This window comes from Rhopalosiphum maidis, chromosome 1 (genome assembly GCF_003676215.2).
Source record: "Rhopalosiphum maidis isolate BTI-1 chromosome 1, ASM367621v3, whole genome shotgun sequence".
Lineage (NCBI taxonomy): Eukaryota > Metazoa > Arthropoda > Insecta > Hemiptera > Aphididae > Rhopalosiphum > Rhopalosiphum maidis.
In genome coordinates this window covers 65748903-65772099 of record NC_040877.1, presented here as the reverse complement: position 1 = coordinate 65772099, position 23197 = coordinate 65748903, and the positions used below count along the sequence as shown (strand labels likewise).

Below are 23197 nucleotides of genomic sequence, written 5' to 3'. Positions count from 1 at the left end.
TATCATAATATACTAACAGACAATAGTATTATTCTTGAAATAATTTATTTTGATTTAGATATAAATTAATGTAAAAATACCTAATTATAATTTAATTTCCACCAATGAGTCATCTAATTAATATCTTATCTGTTTGAATCATCTAAAAAGCAAAAAAAACAGAGATGCATAATAATATTGTAATTTAAAACTACGAAAATGACATGAATAAATTTAAAATTGAACGTTACAATATAATTTATAATCATTACGTAATATATAAAAATCAAAGTCTTTTAGTAAGACTTAATACTATTTTTGTATTAAGTATACAAATAAGGACAAAAAAAAACAATGTATAATAAATATAATATTATATAACTTTGGTATATTTATGGTTCATTATAGAAACATAATATGCATATTAAGTAAACAATTATTAATAATTATAGAATAATTAATAATACGCATTAAAACTAACGCCAAACATTGACTGAATGTCGTTTGAACATAACAATATTATACTTGTTGAAACGTCTAGCAGTAAATGGCGTCTATATTGAGAACAATATAATCTAAAATTATTTTTTTTTAATATTATAATATTTATAGGTATATTATCGTCTTTTGAAATTCCACGAGGAACAAATTTCTGTTTACACGTGAAAATAATATATTCATGAATTAAATGTGAGTATTGCGAGAGCGATGAGATTATTAATTATTTATGTGTTGTAGGTATAATAAGCTGCCAGTACACAGATAATATTATAAATAAGAGACAGAGAGCGCACAACCGCAACAACGCTAGACGGAGCGTTTCTATAGCCGGTGGACACGTAAAAAACATGGTAATATTTATATTTTATAAGTACTCATAATAAAGGATATATTATATATATATATATTTATGTGTGTGTATGTATAAAAATATATACAAAAAAAAAAAATCAAAAACAATATTCTTAATAAATAATAACTGATGATATTAATCGAAGCAGAATGACGACGACTTCGCATTTCCTTAGGTAATACATATCATATGACGAGGAGGTCTACACGTAATATTATGCAATATAGGTACCGTGTAAAATATTTTAAATGTATTAACGATAAAACGGTTTGATACAGTGGGCCGTTGTAGACTAATGTATATAGTACGTATGCACAATTCGATAAAATAAATTAATATTTTAGGCATCCTAACTCATTAAGTAAGTACCTAGTCGTAACACGTCGACCGTGGTTCAGATTGGACGCGTTCGTAGTCAGTACTTACGACCAGGAAAATTGTCATGACCGCGACGACCGTTGTCGTTGATGATTTTGTTGCTGTTGTAGTGATGGTACTGGCCGCTGGGTTGCGGCTTTCCGTTCACGTCCACGAACTCCACGTCGGGCGGTAACACCACACCACCGGACGATTGTTGTTGAGCAGCGGCGATTTCGTTGACCAGAGTATCGCCGTGCAAGCTGATGGGTGCTTGAGTCGGACGAGTTACTTGGTCTGGGCGTGGATGGGACGGACGAGATCCGTGGTCTGGTCGTGCATGAGGCGGATGAGATCCTTGATTCTGAGCCGGGTAAAATCCTTGATTCTGGGCCGGATGAGATCCTTGATTCTGAGCCGGGTAAAATCCTTGATTCTGAGCCGGATAAAATCCTTGATTATGAGCTGGGTAAAATCCTTGATTCTGGGCCGGGTAAAATCCTTGGTTTGGAGCCGGGTAAAAGCCTTGATTGGGTCCCGGGTAAAACGCTTGGTTCGGTATCGGATACGATCCGTGGTACTGTTTCTGCTGCAAAAGGCCGGCCGGCGGTTGACGCTGCCCGTACAATGGAGCGTATGGCGCGTAGTAACTAGCCGCAGCGGTCTGGAAGTGATCGTCCAGTGAAACGGGCCCGGATGCCTGTGAGAAAAAAAATACTGAGTGTGATCATTGTTTTTTTATCATACTACGTGACGTGATCTGTTCGTACGGCAAACGTACATGAGAATAATATACGACTACTTAAAATGATTAGATATATATTATAATGTTACGATTGTTAATTCGATTATACAATATTATTATGTATTAATGTGTAAATCTGTGTGTTATTGTAATTAATATAATACAGCATGACTGTTGAATAAAACAATATTGGTATAATCATTCATGAAATACATTTGATAATATTTTATAGTTATTATATGCGTATACATTATTATTACAATTTGTTTACATAATACAATTTTTTAAGTATATTATTATTATCGATTGAATATAAATATATTTTTATGACTATAATATCATATTATTATTGTATACTATTGAAAGTGATTTTATAAGCCGATATATAAATACTCATATATTTTTGAACTCCGTGTTTATGACTATATATAATGTATATATACCTTTGGAGTCCATCATTTTTATTTATAGTAATACATTGGTAACGAAGCCCTTGATGCATGTAATATACAGCGGTCATCGCGCTAGTTCGGTTCCGAAAAGCGGATAGGCAAAATTGCATAAAGGCATAAGCCACGTGCGATCGGTTCAAAAGATAGAAAAAAAAACGGATACATACCTGTGTGTTCGACAGCTATTCCGATCGATGGACCAGGAGCAGCAGCTCATAACCAACCGTTACTATTTACAATCGTTTTACTCATCAGTAATTCCGTGGGATGCGTCTGTTTTGCATTTTTTCTTTTCCGAACACTTGTTTCCCCACGACGTGGAGTTTCGCCAGGACTTTTCGTACCCGGCAGGTTTGATCACGCAATACAATAATATTGTAATAAATAATATACACGTGCATGATTTAAATCGTACCGTACAACGACGTTGCTACAAATCCGTGATTAAGCTGTTTGACCATAATAATATATCGATCTGAAGCGTTAAGAAAATTTCAAAATTCGTTTTTGCGAAATTGCTTGTACAAAATATGCACAGTAGGTACACCGACGCAAAAAGCAAAAAAAGAAAAAATATGCCACAATCATAATGTTATTTTTTGATTATGATAATATATGGAAAATAAGATAATAACAATAATTAGATAAATGTAAAACTGCAATCACCAATTCGACTATTTACGACTAAGTATAATACATCTCACGATTTGAACCGATCAAAATAAAAGCAGCAAATTATTATATACACACGCTGAATTGTTTTTATAAATTTAACGACACTTTGAAACGACGTGAAAAATAAAAACTCAAATCGTTCAAGGTGGTAAATCCTAAAATGTTTTATTCGCACAAGTCAAAATAAATATAATAAAATGTTTTATAATAATAAGCTATACTTTAAAATGAAATACAAAACTAATATTTCTTTGTAAAAATAATCGTTAAATAGACTATAACAGGTATCGTGAAACTTTTGATAAAATTATAATATATTGTATTACAAAAAAATAATGATTAAAACAATATAACACTATTTGAGAATATTATGGCAAATAATTTATTTCAATCAACCGTGTTTAATATAAAATATATATAAAGGTAATATTATACAGGTATAATAATATATTTTGATTTTAAGGTTTTGATTACATTTTGATTTTTATAATACCTAATTATTAAATAACTAGTAAAATAAAAATATTCAACTATTCCAACGTCAATGATGTTGTTAATAATAATAACAATATCTCATTAATAACCACACAAATATATGTTTACGATCGAATATCGGGTAAAAGATTTTTAATATCAATATTGTTAATAATACTTTATATTAATTTTTTTTTTTTTTTTGATAAAAATATCCAAACAATATATTATATTAGGGTTGTTAATGATGTTTGGGAATATAACTTACACAAGCGTTAGGTATATTAATTCAATCCGTCGTTGTGACGAATTGGTCTTTAGGTTATTAAAATACTATAATAGCTGATATTAATATGTGTACAAGAAGCCGCTGCTATCTCGTTATTCTACCTTTTTAATAAAGTTCTTCCGGTCGTCGTTAACGTTAGCTTCCATTGTATCGGACGGGTTGGGTTTGATTTCGTTCGTTTCAACTTTCTCTGTCTCCGAATCATCATTAGATATCGATATCAGTTTTTCATTTGAAATTTTTTTGTTCATCCCTTCGGGCAGCACCTGAATTTCTTTGAAATGGTAGAAACTCTTGTGATTTCCGTCTCCGTTGGTGACCGTCGTTTCGTTTATTTGAACTCTGTGTCCGTCAATGATCTATGCGTACATACATAACAACAAACGAAATGGTCAAAATTAATTCACGAGTACACAAGTCCACAATACATAATATTAAGTTTGAAAAGCAATGTTTAAAAGTAAATAGCATTTATTTCAGATATACCCACTCAAAAATGATACAAATGGACAAGTTTTGCCGAGTTTTACTACTAAGCTTTAGAAGTTTTGTCAGCAGATTCGAAATTGTAACGAATTCCATTCCAATGCGAATAATATACACAAATGCAAAATACATGATGATTGATTTTATGTTATTAAGTAATTAATAAATAAATATATTATAAATAACAATATGTTAATACATTTATGGATTTCAAGTAATAAAACAAAATATGCATGCAACATTATTGTACGGGTATTCAATATTATAAAATGTTAGACACGTCTAAGATGAAATACGTGTTTGGGTAACTCGCAGTAGATAAAATATGCACTAAGTATGTGTAGTGTTTATTATAATATTATTTTATAGTCAACCGTACAAAAAAAAAAAAAAATTGGTCGTTAGCATCGTCAAATCCTGTATAACAGTCTACTACTATAGTACTTCAGTTACTATAATAAGGACAACGCGCGTTGAAATTTATAATTCAGCTCTATAATTTAATACGGAGAATATAAAGCGTTAGATATGCGCATAAAACATAACTGATTTACTATAGAAATGAACATCACGTAAAGACTTGTAAATGCAGAAACGTGTACAGAATCAAATGAGAATTAGCAGTAAAAATAAATTTTTTTTAAACTACTCTTTTTTTTATCCGCATTGTATTATTTAATAACAATTTTATACTTTGGTTTTAAAGTCTTTTAAATACTTTATATATGTTCCAGAATTATTATTTATGTGGTTATACAATTTCAAAATCGATATCATAAGATTCAATTTAACCTAACGTATATGGGTATATTATGAATAATGAGTGTTATGACTGATCAATCAGAATAGAATATAATATAATATACAAAAGTATATACAAATATTAAGCCATGAGTAAATTATAAAAAAATCCTCAAGAGATACCTGCAAATAATCTATTTCAAGTTTGAATCAAATTTAGTACAAAATCATTATAATTATTAATGTTTTTTCCAACGCCATAATAAATTTAAAACTGTTCGCTAACCTTGTTTTTTTTTATAATTATAATTTATATTAGATTAGTAAATTTGGTAAATTAGTCCTTTCTATTAATTACATTCAGTTTTCGAATAATCTATATAAGAATACAAATTATTTAATTAAACATTATTTGTAAAGTTTATTTGTCTCTCTTACCTCAGTCTTGGACGTAGTCTTCGTCACGGGCTTATCTGATCCTTCTTGAGCGTCACCAAAGTTCTCCATTGGTGGCATGCCCATTTTGTCAAAAGATGCCAGCATATCTAAAATTGAAATTTTAAAAACACAAACTTAAAATAATGTAACAAAAATCACTTTTATTACTATTATTAATTTATTAGTATTTAGTATAGACTAGTCATATTAATGAAAATATGTTATACGCATTTATGATAGTAAATAAAAGTTATAAATTTAACAAATCTAATGTTTGTTTATAATATGATTTTCTCATCAATAGTCATTTTCTCACTAAATTCCTGATTTTTTTTTCATACTCAATATTATTTGAAGTATTACACTAATTTTTAAAAACAAAATATATTTTTGATATAATTTTTTTTTTATATATAATATATATATCATATTGTATTTTAACAGTCTGACAATAATTATTAAAATATTCTATATTAAAAAGCATATTATAATACATTTATTGACGCCAACTATTGATTATTTGCTGATGAGACTCTGCATACCTATATATTATAATAAAATACGTCATGCGACATTTACCTGACGGCTCATGATGCCGAAAAGCGTTAAGCATGATGTTCATTAGCAACGGAATGGGTGGCATTGCGGTTGTATTAAGTCGGACGTTTCTTTTCGGTTTTAAAATTACGACTTGAGGCGCTGTGAACGAAGCGGTTAATATAGGTTAGTATTTGTTAAGCGAATTAAATGGTTATGAGAAGTGGTTTTAACAATGTGGCGATATTAAATGGCCTTTTATAATATAATGTTGATGTTTTTCCCGTGTTAACAATGCATTGTTATTATTATTATGTATCGTCAATATAGGCGCCAAGTACTCGGTGAGGAGGGTTAGGTGGATGCAAATGGCGAGGATATGATGAGTTTTGATTTGAATGCACAACTTAAATATCGAATATTTGTTCAATGTTTTCGAATTTTGAATCGATAGAATAGAAATAATATATATATATATATATATACACAGGTATACATTTTTTTGTTTTTCTGGAAAATTGGTTCAATAAATTAATTTTATTATATTTAGGTATGCACTATGTTTACACAACCTAGCGCCTATAGTGATGATAATTCATTATCAAATATACATGCACACGATACATATTATATGTCATCATATTTTGGGATTATTATAATAGTGTTATCGTGATTTTTTAAATGATTTTATATTAAATCACGGTTAGATGATATACAAATACGAATTACTGACGAAACGTACTTCTAAACTCATTGGTGTATGCTTCAACCATCTGGTTAAACGGTTGGGTATTCATGGGGTTTGCGAAAGGATCGATGGGAGCACCGAATGGTATCGGTTGGTGTCTGAACGGTTTATCATTGTTGGAACTGTAAGGATTAAATGGTTGGAAGGGTTGGAAAGACTGGAAAGGCTGGAAAGGCTGTATCAGTTCCAAAAAGAACGGAATGCTAGGTCCTATTTTCACAGTCTGCACGCCACCCGTGTAGTACGGTTTGGGTGGTTGACCGCGAACAGGGACTAATGGGCTAGGTTTGGTGTCAGCACTGGAAGGTACCGTTCCGGCGACGGAGCTGGGAGAGTTGGTTTCGGCAACGGGGTTAGGCGAGTTTGTTCCTGTGATGCCTTCCGTTTGTTCAGCAGTGGTTATCGTCGAAACGTCGGAATCAGACTTGACGTTAGAAACTTCAGGTAAGCTCGAGTCGGTTCCAATCACTGGAATTTCTGATCCAACTGTAACTTCTTCTGTTTGACTGGATTGCTGCACATTCGGAGACGATTCGATTCCGTCCGTTTCCAGAACTGACGCGTCCGTTCCCTGCGTCTGCTGTTCAGGCTCATGCTTCTTCTGAACTTCCGCCGACGAGGCTTCAATGTCAAGGTTTTCTTTCAGATTTGCTGCAAATTAAATAAAAATATTATCAATTAATAACCAATTCATTTAATTTTACGTTCATTATATCGTATAGTTTTGTTTACAATTAGATTGACCTATATTATTCTGTTGTACTTTTTAATCATCACTGTATACGAATAGGGCGCACCGCAAAAGTAAGTATATAGATCGTAAAACTAGCATTAGTATTATATACTATAGACCTACATCATAGAAGGTATTTATATAGGGTTACTTGGTAATCGACGAAAATCCACTTTCGAATATATTTTGACGCAACCCAACACACTAAACTAAACCAATCATATAAACTGTAAACATAAACCTAGTATTATCAGAAATTGATTCTACTAAATAATATAATATAGTATAAGATAAAAAAAAAATTATTCATCAAAAATTACTACACCATATATTTTTATATTAATTTTTGATTTTAAAACTGTATGCGCAGCGTTATTTGCATAATAATTAATTTGTTAGTCACACGATACTCGCCCAACGTTTAGGTGGTACCTATTCTCTGTAATGCCTAATATAGTTGTGCACAATGCATTGGACTTGGATCCGACACTAGGTATACGGTTTAAAAACGCAAAATGTTATCTCTTTGGCAATAAACGTTATTCAAATTGAACACGCCGTATGAACGTCAGGAGTGCCGTGTCGTGTTGAATACCAATAAGTTATCATCAGCTCCAGACGCGTATGACATAGTAAAACTTTAATCACAAAACGTACAATTAATCTGTAAACCACCACTGCTTTATACCGAACTATGTCGATTATAAAAATTGCACACACCTAGTAAAATCTGTTATTTAAATCAGCATAATATTTAAATAATATTATATTATACGAGTTTAAGTGAACAAGTAGATACTTGGAGTATGAGTTTGAGAGATCAGCAGTTATAGCACCTAGTTATTATTTTAATAACCTCTCAACTCCTGGAAATTGTTTATTTATTATATAGATTATTAAACTAACTACAGCTATTATTTATAAAAAATGTAAATATTGTAATAATATAAACGCAATACATTTATAAATAAGTGTAAACAATTATGTACATTGAACACGTAATTCTTTCTCTACAAAATTATACTGAATAAAAATGTATGATAATCAAAAAATAATATGGATATGTGACGTCCAAATTTTGAAACTACGTATAAAAAAAAATTGCTCGTCCTCTATAAATTTGTGTAATTAATTAATTTCCACTTATCTTTACGTGCCAATATTCAAATTTGTATAATATAAATAAATTATGCATATTAATATATTTACATTTTATGTATAAAGTGTTATCAAATGTATACTATAAATAATCTCACTGATTAAGTACTTTATTGTTGTACTCTAGAAATTGTATATATCTTAAAAAATATATATTTTTCATATTTTATAATAATGGCTCGAGTAATACGCAAGACTAAATATCGCATATGCTTCTTTTACATAGAACTATAACAATGATAAACGATAACGATCAATGTATACTACGATATTCTTAGTGCATCAAGTTTAATAACTGTAATTGTTCAAATTTTGATTTAGATACATATGTACCTATAAGATTTACAACAAAAGTCAAAAATCGTAGTTCTCGTTTGAAAACGCGATATAAAAACCTAAATTGTATAAAATATTTAAATATTCTAAATAGTTGAAAAGATAATCATAAATTTAAAGATTATTCTTAATAGAATATATGTATATATATATATATATATTAATAAAGAACAAATAATGAGGAGGATTCTGTACTTGGTAACACATTTTGCATGTATATTGGAAATTGTTTTCCATTTCAATTAAAAAAAAACTAAAAAAACGTGCAACGATCATGACGTATTAATGAACAAAATAATACTACATAATACCGTATTAAAATAATGTCAATAATCTCTTACGCGTCTGTTCGTCTATCTCAATCGAAATACCATGATATCACTTTTTCGTATACCTCTCATTTCGTCACGAGTTAACTCAATAAAACATGATACAACAGTTTACTTACTATGGTTCACTATTATTATGGTGTAAAGTACTATTATTTTAATTTATATTTATTGAAAACCATGATATTATTAAAAAAAAATATCCCGATTTTCCAGTACCATGTTAAGATTGTTGAACTTTTTTAGTCATGAAATTGTTACAACTTCACGAAATATTTTTCTTATGTTTTCCTGTTACTTAATCATCAAAAAATAATTTTGTAATAATGAAAATTAAATAATTTTGTTTTAATCCGCATGTGTATATACGTATTATTACTATGAATTATTGGTGGGGTAAAGAAACGTTATTAATATTTTATTTTACAATGCATTATAATTAGATATCACGGGACAAGTGAAGGCCAAAGAGGTTATACGATTTACGTTATACTATAGTATAAACAATACGCAGGTTCGTGTTAAAAGATCCATCAGACCATCATAATATTATTTTGTAACCTTCGAATTCACGATTAAACAATAATGTGTTATAATAATGTATATCAAAAAAAAAAAAGTACAGTATAATATTACAGGAAAAGATATATTGAACTTTTTCATTGTAATTTCTTATCACGTTAACAACATTATAAAACAATTTATTAAAAAGTCTGATCATTCAAATGTGTAGTATAAACAGTATTATGATGAAATTTATTATAAACATTACGTACATGCTAATATTACTAGGAAAAACCGAAAAGCCTATAATTTACTCTCAGTTTCAAAATTAACAAAACTACTCTTAATATTAGATTTATAATTTATGATAATTTATCATATTAGACATATATTGAATTGATTTTTTAAAAACATCATAACAAGGTAACATAGCATCAATCCAACTATAAAAAATATAGTATTCTTCAACCAATTAAAGTAATAATAAATACTTAATTTGGGGAACACGCGGGTCATACAGGTACTTTCAAGCTATTTATTATAACTATACCTACATTATACTAATAGTAATTTAATTATTTTACCAGTTGTAAAATAATTGTTCTTGTCACAATGACTTTGCAAACGTTTTAACAGCTGGTGCGCATACCACAGCTCACAGGGCAACACCAAAAATATACATAAGAAATGAAAATAATTGTTTATATAAATTATGCATTTATGCAATTGAAAATATATACTGCAATAACGAATATATATAATAAAAATTTAATTAAAAAAAACTGTGAAGATGACTATGCTTGAAAATAAACATTTTTATAGTGATTTTCAGCTAACGATATTTATTGATTTACAGGACATAAATAAAATTAAAGCTCTCAGTGGTGCATGTTATACTAAAAAATCGCATCTACCTGTAGAATACACGAAAAAGAAATATTAGTGTACACAAATCTTATACTCTTGTGATTTTGGAATAAGAAATTAGTTTTGGCTGCTGTCTATATTATGTAATATGTAAAATACTAACTATATATAATATAAACGATTAAAATTATAGGACCCGCATGAAAAATAGATTATTGTTTTAAAATAATATCGAATAACAGGTTTTTTTTCAGTGAATTTGTAATACTATAATAATTATTATTTTTAAGATTTTGTTGCCTGGTGCATATACAAATATACTCATACTCTACCAGCGAATTCACATTATACCGACCTAACTCTTTTTGTTAGCTGGCCTCCAATGACGATGATTGTATAATAATTTATCATTTGTAGTTAATTCGTATATGACACATCAATATAATATTACCTTTGCGGAAATTACCAGTTCTCTCTAATGATGATGCGTCCACATCAATATACGACCAATTTATATTTCAACAGCGTCGGTAGATAATGAGTTTATATTATAATTGAGTCGAGTTCCGACTATTCCAAGATTATTATACATATACGCATCGTCCATCCAAACAATAATATCCACTAATCCACAACAATTGAATCTGATTTAAGTGCACTATTAAAATCTGAATATGTTCCGGTTAAATGTAGGTACATATTATAATATATGCCAAGTTTAACGTAACAATCTGTAAACCTCTAACCTACCGCTAAAGCCTAAAGGCTATATATAATATTATACAGTCGGTGATGAGATAAAAATTGCATATACGATTTAGGTACTAACGCATGACGCAAATTAATCGTTTTATCTTTAGGGGTTTTATACACTGCACGGGTGTGTTAGCTGTGCATCGCATTTATTGCGTCGTATTTAGTTAAAATATTTTTATTAATATTATTCCATAAAAGATAAGCCACGTGTGTTTACGAAAAACTAATAATAACAACTGCAGTAGTATGTATAATATGATAATATTTATCTTAACATTTTATACCAAGAATAATCTTGATATTTATTGAAATCATAAAATCTTCAAGAAAAAGCATAGCTAAAGTATGATGATTTTGGTATAGATCGCAATAGTCCCGATTTAAATAATGAAAAATAACCTATGGATGATTGTTATAGATATTAACACTACTTTGTAATATATTGTTATATAATAATATGTTGTATAATATAATGTTATATATTAAACATTATTGTTTTTTTGAGTAAAAGTACACCTGAAAATTGTTTAAATACCATATTTTATGGTTTCTATTCTTCATATGTTTAAACTGTTTAAAGTAATAAGCGCGATGACACTTAATTATACATAAACCGTATAAAGTTTACTTCGCGTAAGAGCCGTCAAAAGATTTAAAAATCCGAAAAATGTAAATGTAAATTAAACTAGAAATGTTTTCCAAATATTTGTAAATATACTTTTTAACACGTCAAAATGTCAAATTATTACCCATATTAAAATACCAAACATAAACGTGTCAACCTGCCGCATGAAGTAGGTAACAGAAGTTATTACTCTCATATAATTATGTGTATCGTATTGTGTGCAAAACAAAACAACGGAAAATGTTCTCCGAAATATATTTGTATTTTCCAAGTAAAAAATAAAATATTAATATTACTGAAGATACGTGTTACGTGTTTTATATAATATAACTGCTAAATAACTGTAGCTAAATGGATTATCTATGAGCATTTATAAACACAGCCATTTCATTTGGCCGATAATTTATAGTATTCAATTGAATGATAATGACAATAATAATAAATAACAATAATATATAAATCCTAGAGTTGGAATGTCGTATGTTAGGGCAATTTGTGGACTTAAAGCTTTACAAATACATCTACATTTATACACATAGGAGGAGGACTTAGTACCTCAACATTTTTGCTAAAACATTTTTATTCAAAATTTATTACGAAGAATATATCATTTTTAGAAAACATTATAGGGCTTTAAACCTAATTTGGGCTATCTGTGCCTATGTATATTATCTTTATACATTAATAAATCTGTACAATATCTACGATATGATTTCTATCAAAGAAAAAGACACACAGTATAATAATATTATATTATATTATTAATGTAACTGTAAAACAATTTAATTTAGAAAACTATGACGCCATTGTGGTGTCAAATTATTAACTGGACCAACGTCAAATATTAACGAGGATTTACAATTGGACTTAAATATTATACTGAATACTTAAATTTTTCCACATTTTTAAAGTGACCAAAATAAACTTTTCACATTAATAACTCATAAGTAATGGAACTTAACGAGTAGTTTTAAACATGAAAAAGTACACGGGAAAAGTGTATTTCAACGTATTATATATTTTTTGATATTTTGATTGAATAAACGTCATTATTTTTCTTTTAATTTTCTACAATTTATAAAATATAATTGAATATAACACCACTTGTAAATGTTTAAAATAATATAACAATCAAGGTGGATATATAGAGGTGTAATCACTTCGATAATAAATTTATTGAAAAATGTTCACCGCTTGTGATTTCCACCGGGAGCTCTGCCTACCCGATGAAGGCTCAAAATGTTCATATTTCTATACGAAAATACGATGCACGATGCTTGCGCCATACAAATATAATACATGAATTAAATTTAAATGAGTAACTTAAACGGATTTTGATTAACATAAATCTATCTTCAATAATATAATTATTGTTTATTACCTGTATTTTTTGGAGGAATAATGTTTTGTGGAGCAGATATAGACATGCTGCCTATTTATGTTATAATTAAAAATTACAATTTATTGTAACCATTTTCATATTAAATATAAATTGAAGTAATGGTAATAAATATATTTAAAATATTATTACTCAATAGAAATATCTATTAAATGTATGTGTATAATAACAATATTTACATCATATTATCCAAGTGTACTCTTTTAAAGTTATTAATTTAAGTACCTATACAACATACTCTTTCTAGTTTCTGTACAAACGTAGTTTGAAATATAATTTTTTTTTTTATTCATCAATTATGCCTAAAGTGTTTTGTGACGGAGTGTAACTCTGGATTACCCAAACAAAATCAAATTTATAAAGAGCGGGGAATAAAACTGCCTTTGGTATTTCACCCACCTGAGGTAGATATTTCTTAAACTAATTAATAATTACCTATCTATTAATTCTTATATTTTTATTATCTATGAACAATTCATACTAAAAAAAAAACAATTTATCGAGTAATACAAATAAAAGTACAATAAACTGAAAACAATTTGGTTTAACTTTTTTTACCTTCTTTAAGCAAAGCTTGAGTTGAAGTCTTGAAGAGGTAGCAAGTTATGTTTTTTAGAGATCACGCACTATTTAAAAATTACAAAGATAACAAAAATACAATATACTATATAGTAATAATTACAAAAATATAAATTAGGTACTTAAGTTAAAAATTCAGATATAAAAAGATTCGATAAAGATTTATTTATATTAATATTATTATTTACTATAAGATAGTTATTAAAATTATTATTAGATAATTAAATTGTGTATATCCTAAATAGTCTACAAATTTCTGACCAATACCTTTTTTATTATAATTGATGTTTAGATCATATCTTATAGATTCACGTTTACTTAAATTTGTATTAAGTTTTGAGTGATTTTTTAGTGTAAAGATTTTGGAACATTTCTTGTATAGGGTAAATACCTATAGGTATTGACCTATGGTCAATTTTATTTGAAAGGCTTTTTAGAACATGATTGATACTATTAAGATATTATATGAATTACAAGTACTATATACACATATAATAAGTTTTCAGTTACACTATTGAAAATGAAAAATATTAATTATATTAAGACATGAAGTCCATAGTCTTTGTAATTTCTAAATATACTAAATATTAAGAAAAATAAATGGTAAAATGCATTATGTGCCATTCAAACTGTAGTATTTTTGAGCCCTCATCGGGTAGTCAGCGCTCCCGGTGACGATTACAAGTGGTGAACTTTTTTCGGCTCGCTATCATAATGGTACAATATAGGGAGTGTTTACACCTCTATATCCACCTTGATAACAATATTAATAGTGCGTTATTATAGTCAACATTAATTTTTGAATAAATTAAAGGTGGACAATTCGACACAGTGATCGGTATCTATCTGGTATTTATTTTTTTAAATTAAATTTTTGCTTGAAAGTACAATAAGGTATCAAAAAGCGTTGAAAAAAACATTATTCAACCTATGGAATAATAATACAATATTGAGTACCACGACGGCGTAGGAAAAAATGACTGGCACGCGTGTCGATGATCGCGTAATATATAAAAATACACCGCATGGAAAATGATAGAAGAAAATAATATTTTATTGTTTCGCACGGTGTTCTCTCATATCTAGTCCGAATAATCATCATATTATAATATTATCTTATCGCATATTAATAATAGATACGTGCCATTTTAAGTCTTCGATATAACATGCATATCACATTGTTATACTGCCGTGCGTGCGATGCGTATAATAATATATTATTACAATGTTTACATTATCCACGGATCGAACGCGAGTTTATATCGCAGATATCGAAACGCCGACAGATAACGTCTCAACCGTGGTATAATAATGATCATAACCTACCACGTTTGTACACTACTGACATCCTTCACGAACCAAAGATTCCGTAACGCGCCGTGTAGCATACCGGACGTACGGTCCATTATTGTTATGACGTTATTGTAGGTACTATGTAAGTACTGTCTGTTGGACGCGTAATATGTCTACCATTTGAATTCGTAGGAAATTTTCAATTCCGAGCGGAGCGAATAATAATATTATGGCTCTAAAAACGTCAGCGTGTGGCTCCGACAATCACGCGTGTTGGTATTTTTAGTAATAGAATTATGTAAACATAAACAGTAGGTATTAGTTTTGACAATTAATCTCACGGAATTATTTTGTATTTTTATTCCAAATGTTGTGCCGATATTTTCTCCTCTTCTCAGATCGGTGCTGCGATAGCGAAAGCGGTAATCGAGAGGCGACCCTTTCTCGAGTTTTTTTTTCAGGGTGGTGATTGGATGAGCGGGTAACTACAAGTGCAGGTGGTAATGTACTATTAACTAGTATTTTAGTATTTACTGCGAGATATGGTTAAAAATATAACAGTAAATTATATTAACGAGTAATTATGGTTTGGTAGGTGGAAAGGTGAAATTCTGACTTGCCTCTAAAAAATGTCGAGTCCATCACGTCACCAACTCCGATAAACTAAAATATAAATTATTACGACTATAATAATTATATAACTACTGGTTCGAAATTTGATTTTTATGTATTGAAATTCGTATAAAATCATTTTGTTACTTTTGAATAGAAAATTTGAATGTCTGTTAAAAAAAAAAGAAAAATTTATCAAAAACACATAAATGGTCTGAAAAATGTCCTGTTAGATTATTGAACTATCACCCTGTGTAGTTTAGAGGTAGTAATATAAACTTAATATAGTAGTAAATATAATATTATGTAGGTATATATTATAGTAAATTTAGTAGTTACAAAATGAAATCGTGTTTCAAAAACCATCTACCGAACGGAACACACGCCCGTTTCAAGTCGCTTACAAAATATATAATATACAATATACAATATACATCATATAATCTCTTTTAATTTAGCCGTGTTTAATTTCTACCTTTCTTTCTGTATGTGTGTTCGGGCAAAATGCCATTAAATTGATTAAATCCGATGTCGCGTATTAAACAGCGCTCGGCTCTCGGTTGGTAACAAACTTTATTTCTGTTATTTATTTTAGGGAACGCGGCGCGTACCTACATACCTTACTTACAAGATTATAAATTTATATCTACGCGCTCAAAAAAATCACGGTCCGCTGGTTCGATTCGTTTAAATCTTATATAAATGTAGGAATATATACGGGTAGTTTGTGTTGTCACAAGCTCGAGGTCACTCGCGTTTAACAACGTATATTTGACTAGTAGTACAAATTTTAACTAAAACGGTCAAACATTATGGTACTACAGTGGACATTTTGTGAAAAAAATATTTTTTCGTACACCTTGCACGACTAAGTGTTTATATTACCCTACGAACACGTTATATTTTATTAATACAAAACGATTAAGCGATAACAGACAATAAAAATATTGTCATACAAAAATATTTAAAACGGAGATACTATATTTTACTTGACAAAAAAAATATCCAGGCTGTTTTCTCAACTCAATAGGTAATAGAATAATGATTACGTGTTTGATGAGCAACAATATACAATTATACTTATTAACTACTCATATTTTTATATTATTATGAATTATGGTATATATATGGAGAAAGAAGGGTGTTTTATTTGGAACGTTTTCTAAAACATGAAAACCACACAAACAAGTATCCGGAAAATTAATTTACGTATAAGGGTATATTATATTTTCATTGTCATCAGACATTATAAACCGGACTCGTTCTGAAACAAGTCCACCGGGAAAAGGACCAACTAATATATTACACATATATTATTATTATTATTATTATATATATATAATATTTGTAAATAGATATTATAATACAGCACGCGTGTAATATAGTAGACGATAAATCTATTATTATGTCGTATATTAATCGTAATACCTCCTACGGTCTCCGTGTTATCTAGGCATTCTTATAACGTTATAACTTATACCTACAAACGTTAAAAGTCCCGTTAGATGAATAATTACAATAATATATTATGTTATACTCAACGTAATACCACATTATGCGTGCCGAGTGAAATTTGTTTTCATGTCGCCCGCACTGTGTATAATAATATTTAAAATATAATTATAATAGTATACTCGTCACGGCCAATGAGTGGATAATATTATACTCTATACGGTTTAAAAAAGAGGTCGTCGTAAAAGAATTCTCGCACAGCGTGTTTTTATGAACAAAAACTGTTCCCGTTGTTAACATGTTGAGCCTGTATGCTATATAGATCCGAAAATTGATCGAGTAGAACTCCAAACTAACTCCGTAGCGCATACCTAATCATTAAAAAGTAGTAATAATTCCAATCATTTGGTGAGCTGGGAAGAATTATCAGTTACGCGTTTTTCCCAAAATATTTTTACGATAGTTATTTTAATATTCTAATATTCATTGTTTTATTTTAAATGAATAATGACTAATGAGTTTTTACACATCTTATATGTGTATTTAATTGTATACTTGAATATTATTTACGAGGATTGTTGTTTCACAAAAAGTATAATTTAACATTGTACGCGATAAATTTGTTTCTAAACTAAGAGCTATAAAGGGAGAGGATTATTATAGCTGACCTTTTGTCGGGACTTGTGTGCGGTTCCCGAATAGAAAACAGAGGAATTATTTGTTTCTGAACTAATATAGTTTTACTTGAAAAAAAAAAAACTTTCAGAGAATGGAGTAATGAGGTGTATGTATTGTTTATTTCCCCACACAATTCTGTCCTCAATAAATCCACTGCGTTATATTATATAATAGTACATAGATACTGTATTATGATACGTATATTTAAAATGTTTCAATGCATTGAAAATTGTGGTAGATATTCTAATAAGTGATGTGATAGTTTTTCGAATAAGCTCGCAAATCAACATATTATTTTCCTAAAAATAACGAGTATTTATAGAAAAAATACACGCAGCTGAGAACCTGAGACTGTTCATAAATAATAATACTATTATTATTAAAATCTCGTCACGCACAAGCGTACCTAATGGGAAAAACGCTATCAAAGGTCGGCGTCCACGACGACAATAATACCAATAATCGATGGCGTTGTTTTCCTTTTCCGCAACAAACCATCAGAAATCTCGTCCTTTCAACGATGATTATGAAATATTAAAATATTGCAAGTCTAGCGGTGAGCATTACGAAACTACATTGACGACCTCCCGTGGTACCGGGGACGGATCTAAGTCCTGGAAGGCCGGATGCAACTACTAATATTTGAGGCCTCTTAAAAAAAAAAATAATTCATTAATTATATTTTTATTTGTGTTTGATAAAAGTGAAATTGGATTTAAAAATGAAAACATTTCAACTGAGTAAGTAACTCATAGCCTTTGATTTCTTTAAATCAAGTCTCAAATAAGGGTAAAACCGTGTCTATAACACAACAGTTAGAAATAAACGGTTACGGTAAATTCTTAAAATACGTACTTTTCTTCTTGACCGTTTTTCAACGTTCTTAATAATTTATCACTTAATAAAACTAGAAAATGTAGTAAGTATACCAAAGGCGTATAGAACCTCCCTCCTCCGCATCAATGGAACACACTCTGTCACCCCCTCCAAACCAGCGGTGGTGGCGGTAAAAATAAAAATTACACATAAGTTGCGGACAATTTTATCGCGATAAACATAGTGCAGACACACGACTTACCCGGCGACGTGACTTCGTCGACGACCAGTGGCAGAGCGGCGGCTGACCAGACCGCGGCCAATGCAAAGACGGCAAACGCGTAAAACATCGTTTTGGCCGACATCGTAACGTTTCGTATCTTCTTCTAGTGGCGTTTTCGCGGCGGCACTGCTCCAATCGCGTTCACGCGCAACACTCGCGCAGACAAGACACACACACGGTCGATATAGACGTCCGAATTATTGCTGTGGATCTCTACGTGTAATATTATGCTGTTTAGAATCACACGCGGGTCGCTGTTCGAGTCACTCTGATGGGCACGGCCGCGTTCCAGATCGGCTTTATAGATATTATACATCGTATCCCCACCTGTCCTCTCCCGCCGTAGATTCCGACACGGCTACCGCCGCCGCCGCCTTCGTCACCACTACCACCACCACTACTTTTGTAAACATCATCACCACAGCCGTCGACATTTGTTTTTAATAATAATAATTATTATTATTGTTGTTGTTGTTTTCGACTGCTACTACAAGTCTATACGGTCTTTCGCGTTTGGTTCTAGAATTTTCGACGATCGTCCAGCGTGAAACGATAATAATGATTACATCGTTAGGTAAATACGTATAAATGTATAATGTTATAGACCGTAAGCTAACTATATAAAATCAAACGGCCAAAACAAAACGCAATAATTATCTTTAAATAATTTAATTAATTAACAAAAATAGTCTGTATCGTTATAATATCGATTACTAGGTATTATATTCAGGGGTGTTCCCATAGGGTATACTACATATACGCCGTATACTCTCAAGATATTTTGTCAGAAATATGGGTATACTGCGTATACTCTCAAATTATATACAAAAAAAAACTGGTTTTGGTTACTCAGAAAATGCTACGAAAGTCAATTATTATTTATGACGCTGATAACGGAAATATGACACTTATATCTTACAACTATTATTAGATTCTCAGAAAACAAGAAACGAACTATCGCGTTAGATGATGGAAATGCGTCTGACTCTGAACACGATTAATTTAATCAGTACATCCGTTACCGCCGACTTGTAACATTTTATTATTTTTATAAATCGATTGTGCGTTGTGTGATCTACCGTTTGTGTTTACCGTGAATAAGTTCTTAATTCTTTTATTAATTATTATTTACTAACGTATTCATTTTATTTGAGCAGTTTTATTAATTTATTTAATTGAGTTTAATTAACTATCCTAATCTGTTTTACTGTATAAAGTGTTATTTAAATTTTTATCAAAATATGAGTTCGAATTTTAAACGTGAAAGCGGAACACTTGATAGTTTTTTTATGCCCCGAGAAAAAAAACCTAAAAATGCGACTAATACTGCCATTTGTGCTACTAGTTCACACGAGCTAGTGATGCCCAATGAAGATAATTTTGTTAGTGATAGTCAAATCGATAATCAAATACAAGATGTATGGGATACTTCCAAAATTTGGCCTGCATTATGGACAAAAGAACAGGTAATAGAGTTTCAAAAGAAAAACTCATGGTTAAGTAGCAAAAATGGGAAACTAGGATGTAATAATTGCATTCAAGCTAAAAATAGTATCAATTTTCAAAAATCTAACATCGATAGCAAAGTTCGAATTTCTTCTGAGTGGGTAGGCTTTGAAATCATAGCTGCTGGGTGTAATCGTACAAATCAACTGGCTTCATTAAGAAATAAAATTAAACAACATTCAGAAAGCAAAGCTCATGTGTTAGCTGAAAACATATTGAAAAAAAGCTCAGACAAAGTATTAGATAAAATGTTCGAACGTATATCTGAAGTAGAGATTGATTCCAATACGCGACTTTTTAGAACTGTATATTGCTTGGCAAAAAATCACCGTCCCTTTAAACAGTTTGAAGAACTTGTTCAATTACAACAAATCAATGGATTGGACATGGGATCTTCCTTACATAGCAGAATAACTGCCACTCGAATGGTAAACGTCATTGCAAAGGAGATGCGCAAACGACTTATTTTACGCCTTATACAGTCGAATTCGAAATTTACCATAATGATTGACGAATCAACAACGCTGAGTACCAAATGTACACTAATTTTGTATATTTCATCATATTTTGACGTAGAATCGCCGGTTGTAGCATTCTTAGACCTGATTGACTTAGATAGACAAGATGCTGAAACTATCGAAAAATCTATTTGGTTAAGTTTAGAATGTAATGGGATATCAACATCGTTTGCATTAAACAACTGGATTGCTTTTGCCAGTGACGGAGCAAGTGTAATGACGGGTAAGAAAGCTGGAGTTGCTACTAAACTACGCGAAAAAATTCCGAATCTATTTACCTGGCATTGTTTATGTCATCGCCTCGAACTCTCAGTACATGACGTAATAAAAGATTGTACTGGAGTCTCTCGTTTCCAAAGTCTAATGGACAAACTCTACGCTTACTATCATCAAAGTCCTAAAAATTCAATGGGTTTAGATAAATCTTGTGTTGAAGTAGGCATTGAAATGAAAAAAATAGGTCGTGTTTTGAATGTACGCTGGTCTGCAAGCAGTTTTCGAACTATAAAAGCCATATGGAATAATTATCCGGGAATATATTTACATGTTAGTAAAACACATGATGTGACATCAAATGGCATAAAAAAAAAATTAGAATCCTCTTCTTTTTTGGAGGAACTTGGACTTTTTTACGATGTTCTTTCTGAGCTTGCAATGTTATCTTGTATATTACAGTCCAGAAAAACAACTCTAATGCGTGCCCAGTCGGAGATAAATAGAACGATTAGAATTTTAGAAAGTCTGAAAGCTGAACCTGGGGAAAAAGAAAAGGAAATTATAGAAGCTATTCAGAAAGGAATTAACAAAGGTGTCAATATTACAATGACAAAATCAGGAGGGATTAACAGGTTACAATTTTTGCAAAATTTAGTAGACAGAATGCGTCAACGCTTATTTGATGACTCAAAAAATAAAACAATGCTAGAAGACATTCAGGTAAAGAAAAAAACTATTATTTTGATAATTTATTTCAATATTTTGATTATTTAAACAGAATAAATGAATATTTAATAAATCGTCTTTTATTTTATAGGTAATTGATGAAGTGTTCAAAGTAGCAATTAATGATGCAAAGGGAGAAGATGAAGTTAAAAGAGTATCACGGACATTAGGTTTTTCTGAATTTGAAAGTGTAGTTGACTTCCGTTCAAGAAATGTTTTTTCTAGTTTCATGAAAGCATTAAATATACTCCCAACTTCAACAGCTGATTGTGAACGAGGGTTTTCCGATATGAATTTGACAATAACTGATTTAAGGACTAGCTTAAACATTGAAAATGTGTCAGATTTGATGTTCATCTCTATCAATGGCCCTTCAATTGCAGATTTTAATCCTAGACCTTATATTAAAATTTGGTTAAGAGATCACCGTTCTGCCGTTTCCACTCCTAGAGGTAAAGAAAGAAAAGAAATAGACGACGAAAATAAGATGCAGAAATTATTTTTTAACAATTTATTTAATTAAATTTTTTAGTATTTGTATATTTTCATATTTTATTGACTTATAAAGGTAATTTCAAGCTTTTTTTAAAAGTTTGATTTTTTTTTTCATATTTTTAACACATCCTTTATAATTATAGACCACAGTAAAAATATTTGTATATTATTAAATATTCATGTTTATTACTTTTATTTTAAAAAGATTTATGAGTATTTTTAAATACTTAAAAAAAGGTTCTATTTGTATCATTCTACCCTCCCTTGTTTAAATCATGGATCTTCACCTTGACTAGAGTCTTAGTATACTCTCAAAAAAAATATTGGGAACACCTCTGATTATATTTTATTCAAATTTAAAATCGATGATCTAATAACGACCGGATTTTGCTGGCCGGCGTACGTTCGAAGACCACATTAAAAGCGAAAAAATAAGTTATTTTTTAGTTAAAAATTAATTAAGTTACTTCTCTCGGGAATTTCTATCGGTGACATAGTGATATATTTATGTGTGGGGTGAGGTTTTTTTTAACACAGTACAC

The 23197-nt window shown here is 30.1% G+C and overlaps 2 protein-coding genes across 3 annotated transcripts; one reads left to right on the top strand and one right to left on the bottom strand.

The window, feature by feature from the left end:
• Nucleotides 1-409: 409 nt before the first annotated feature.
• LOC113560921 lies at nucleotides 410-19479 on the bottom strand. Of its 2 annotated transcripts, XM_026967047.1 has the most exons (6): nucleotides 19174-19479; nucleotides 6769-7425; nucleotides 6069-6188; nucleotides 5490-5596; nucleotides 3926-4183; nucleotides 410-1889 (listed from the first exon to the last, which is right to left on the bottom strand). In XM_026967047.1, exons 1-6 carry the CDS (start codon nucleotides 19274-19276, stop codon nucleotides 1248-1250), a joined length of 1887 nt encoding a protein of 628 aa, XP_026822848.1. In that variant the 5' UTR covers nucleotides 19277-19479; the 3' UTR covers nucleotides 410-1247. The 2 variants fall into 2 exon arrangements, with proteins under 2 accessions (XP_026822848.1, XP_026822849.1); XM_026967048.1 differs by lacking the exon at nucleotides 6069-6188 and having other exon boundaries at nucleotides 414-1889.
• Nucleotides 19480-20520: 1041 nt separating this feature from the next.
• Nucleotides 20521-22773, top strand: LOC113560920 (E3 SUMO-protein ligase KIAA1586-like). Its single transcript, XM_026967046.1, has 2 exons — nucleotides 20521-22154; nucleotides 22252-22773. The coding sequence occupies exons 1-2, from the start codon at nucleotides 20556-20558 to the stop codon at nucleotides 22681-22683; spliced, it is 2031 nt and encodes a 676-aa protein (XP_026822847.1). The 5' UTR covers nucleotides 20521-20555; the 3' UTR covers nucleotides 22684-22773.
• The last annotated feature ends 424 nt before the right edge of the window (nucleotides 22774-23197 follow it).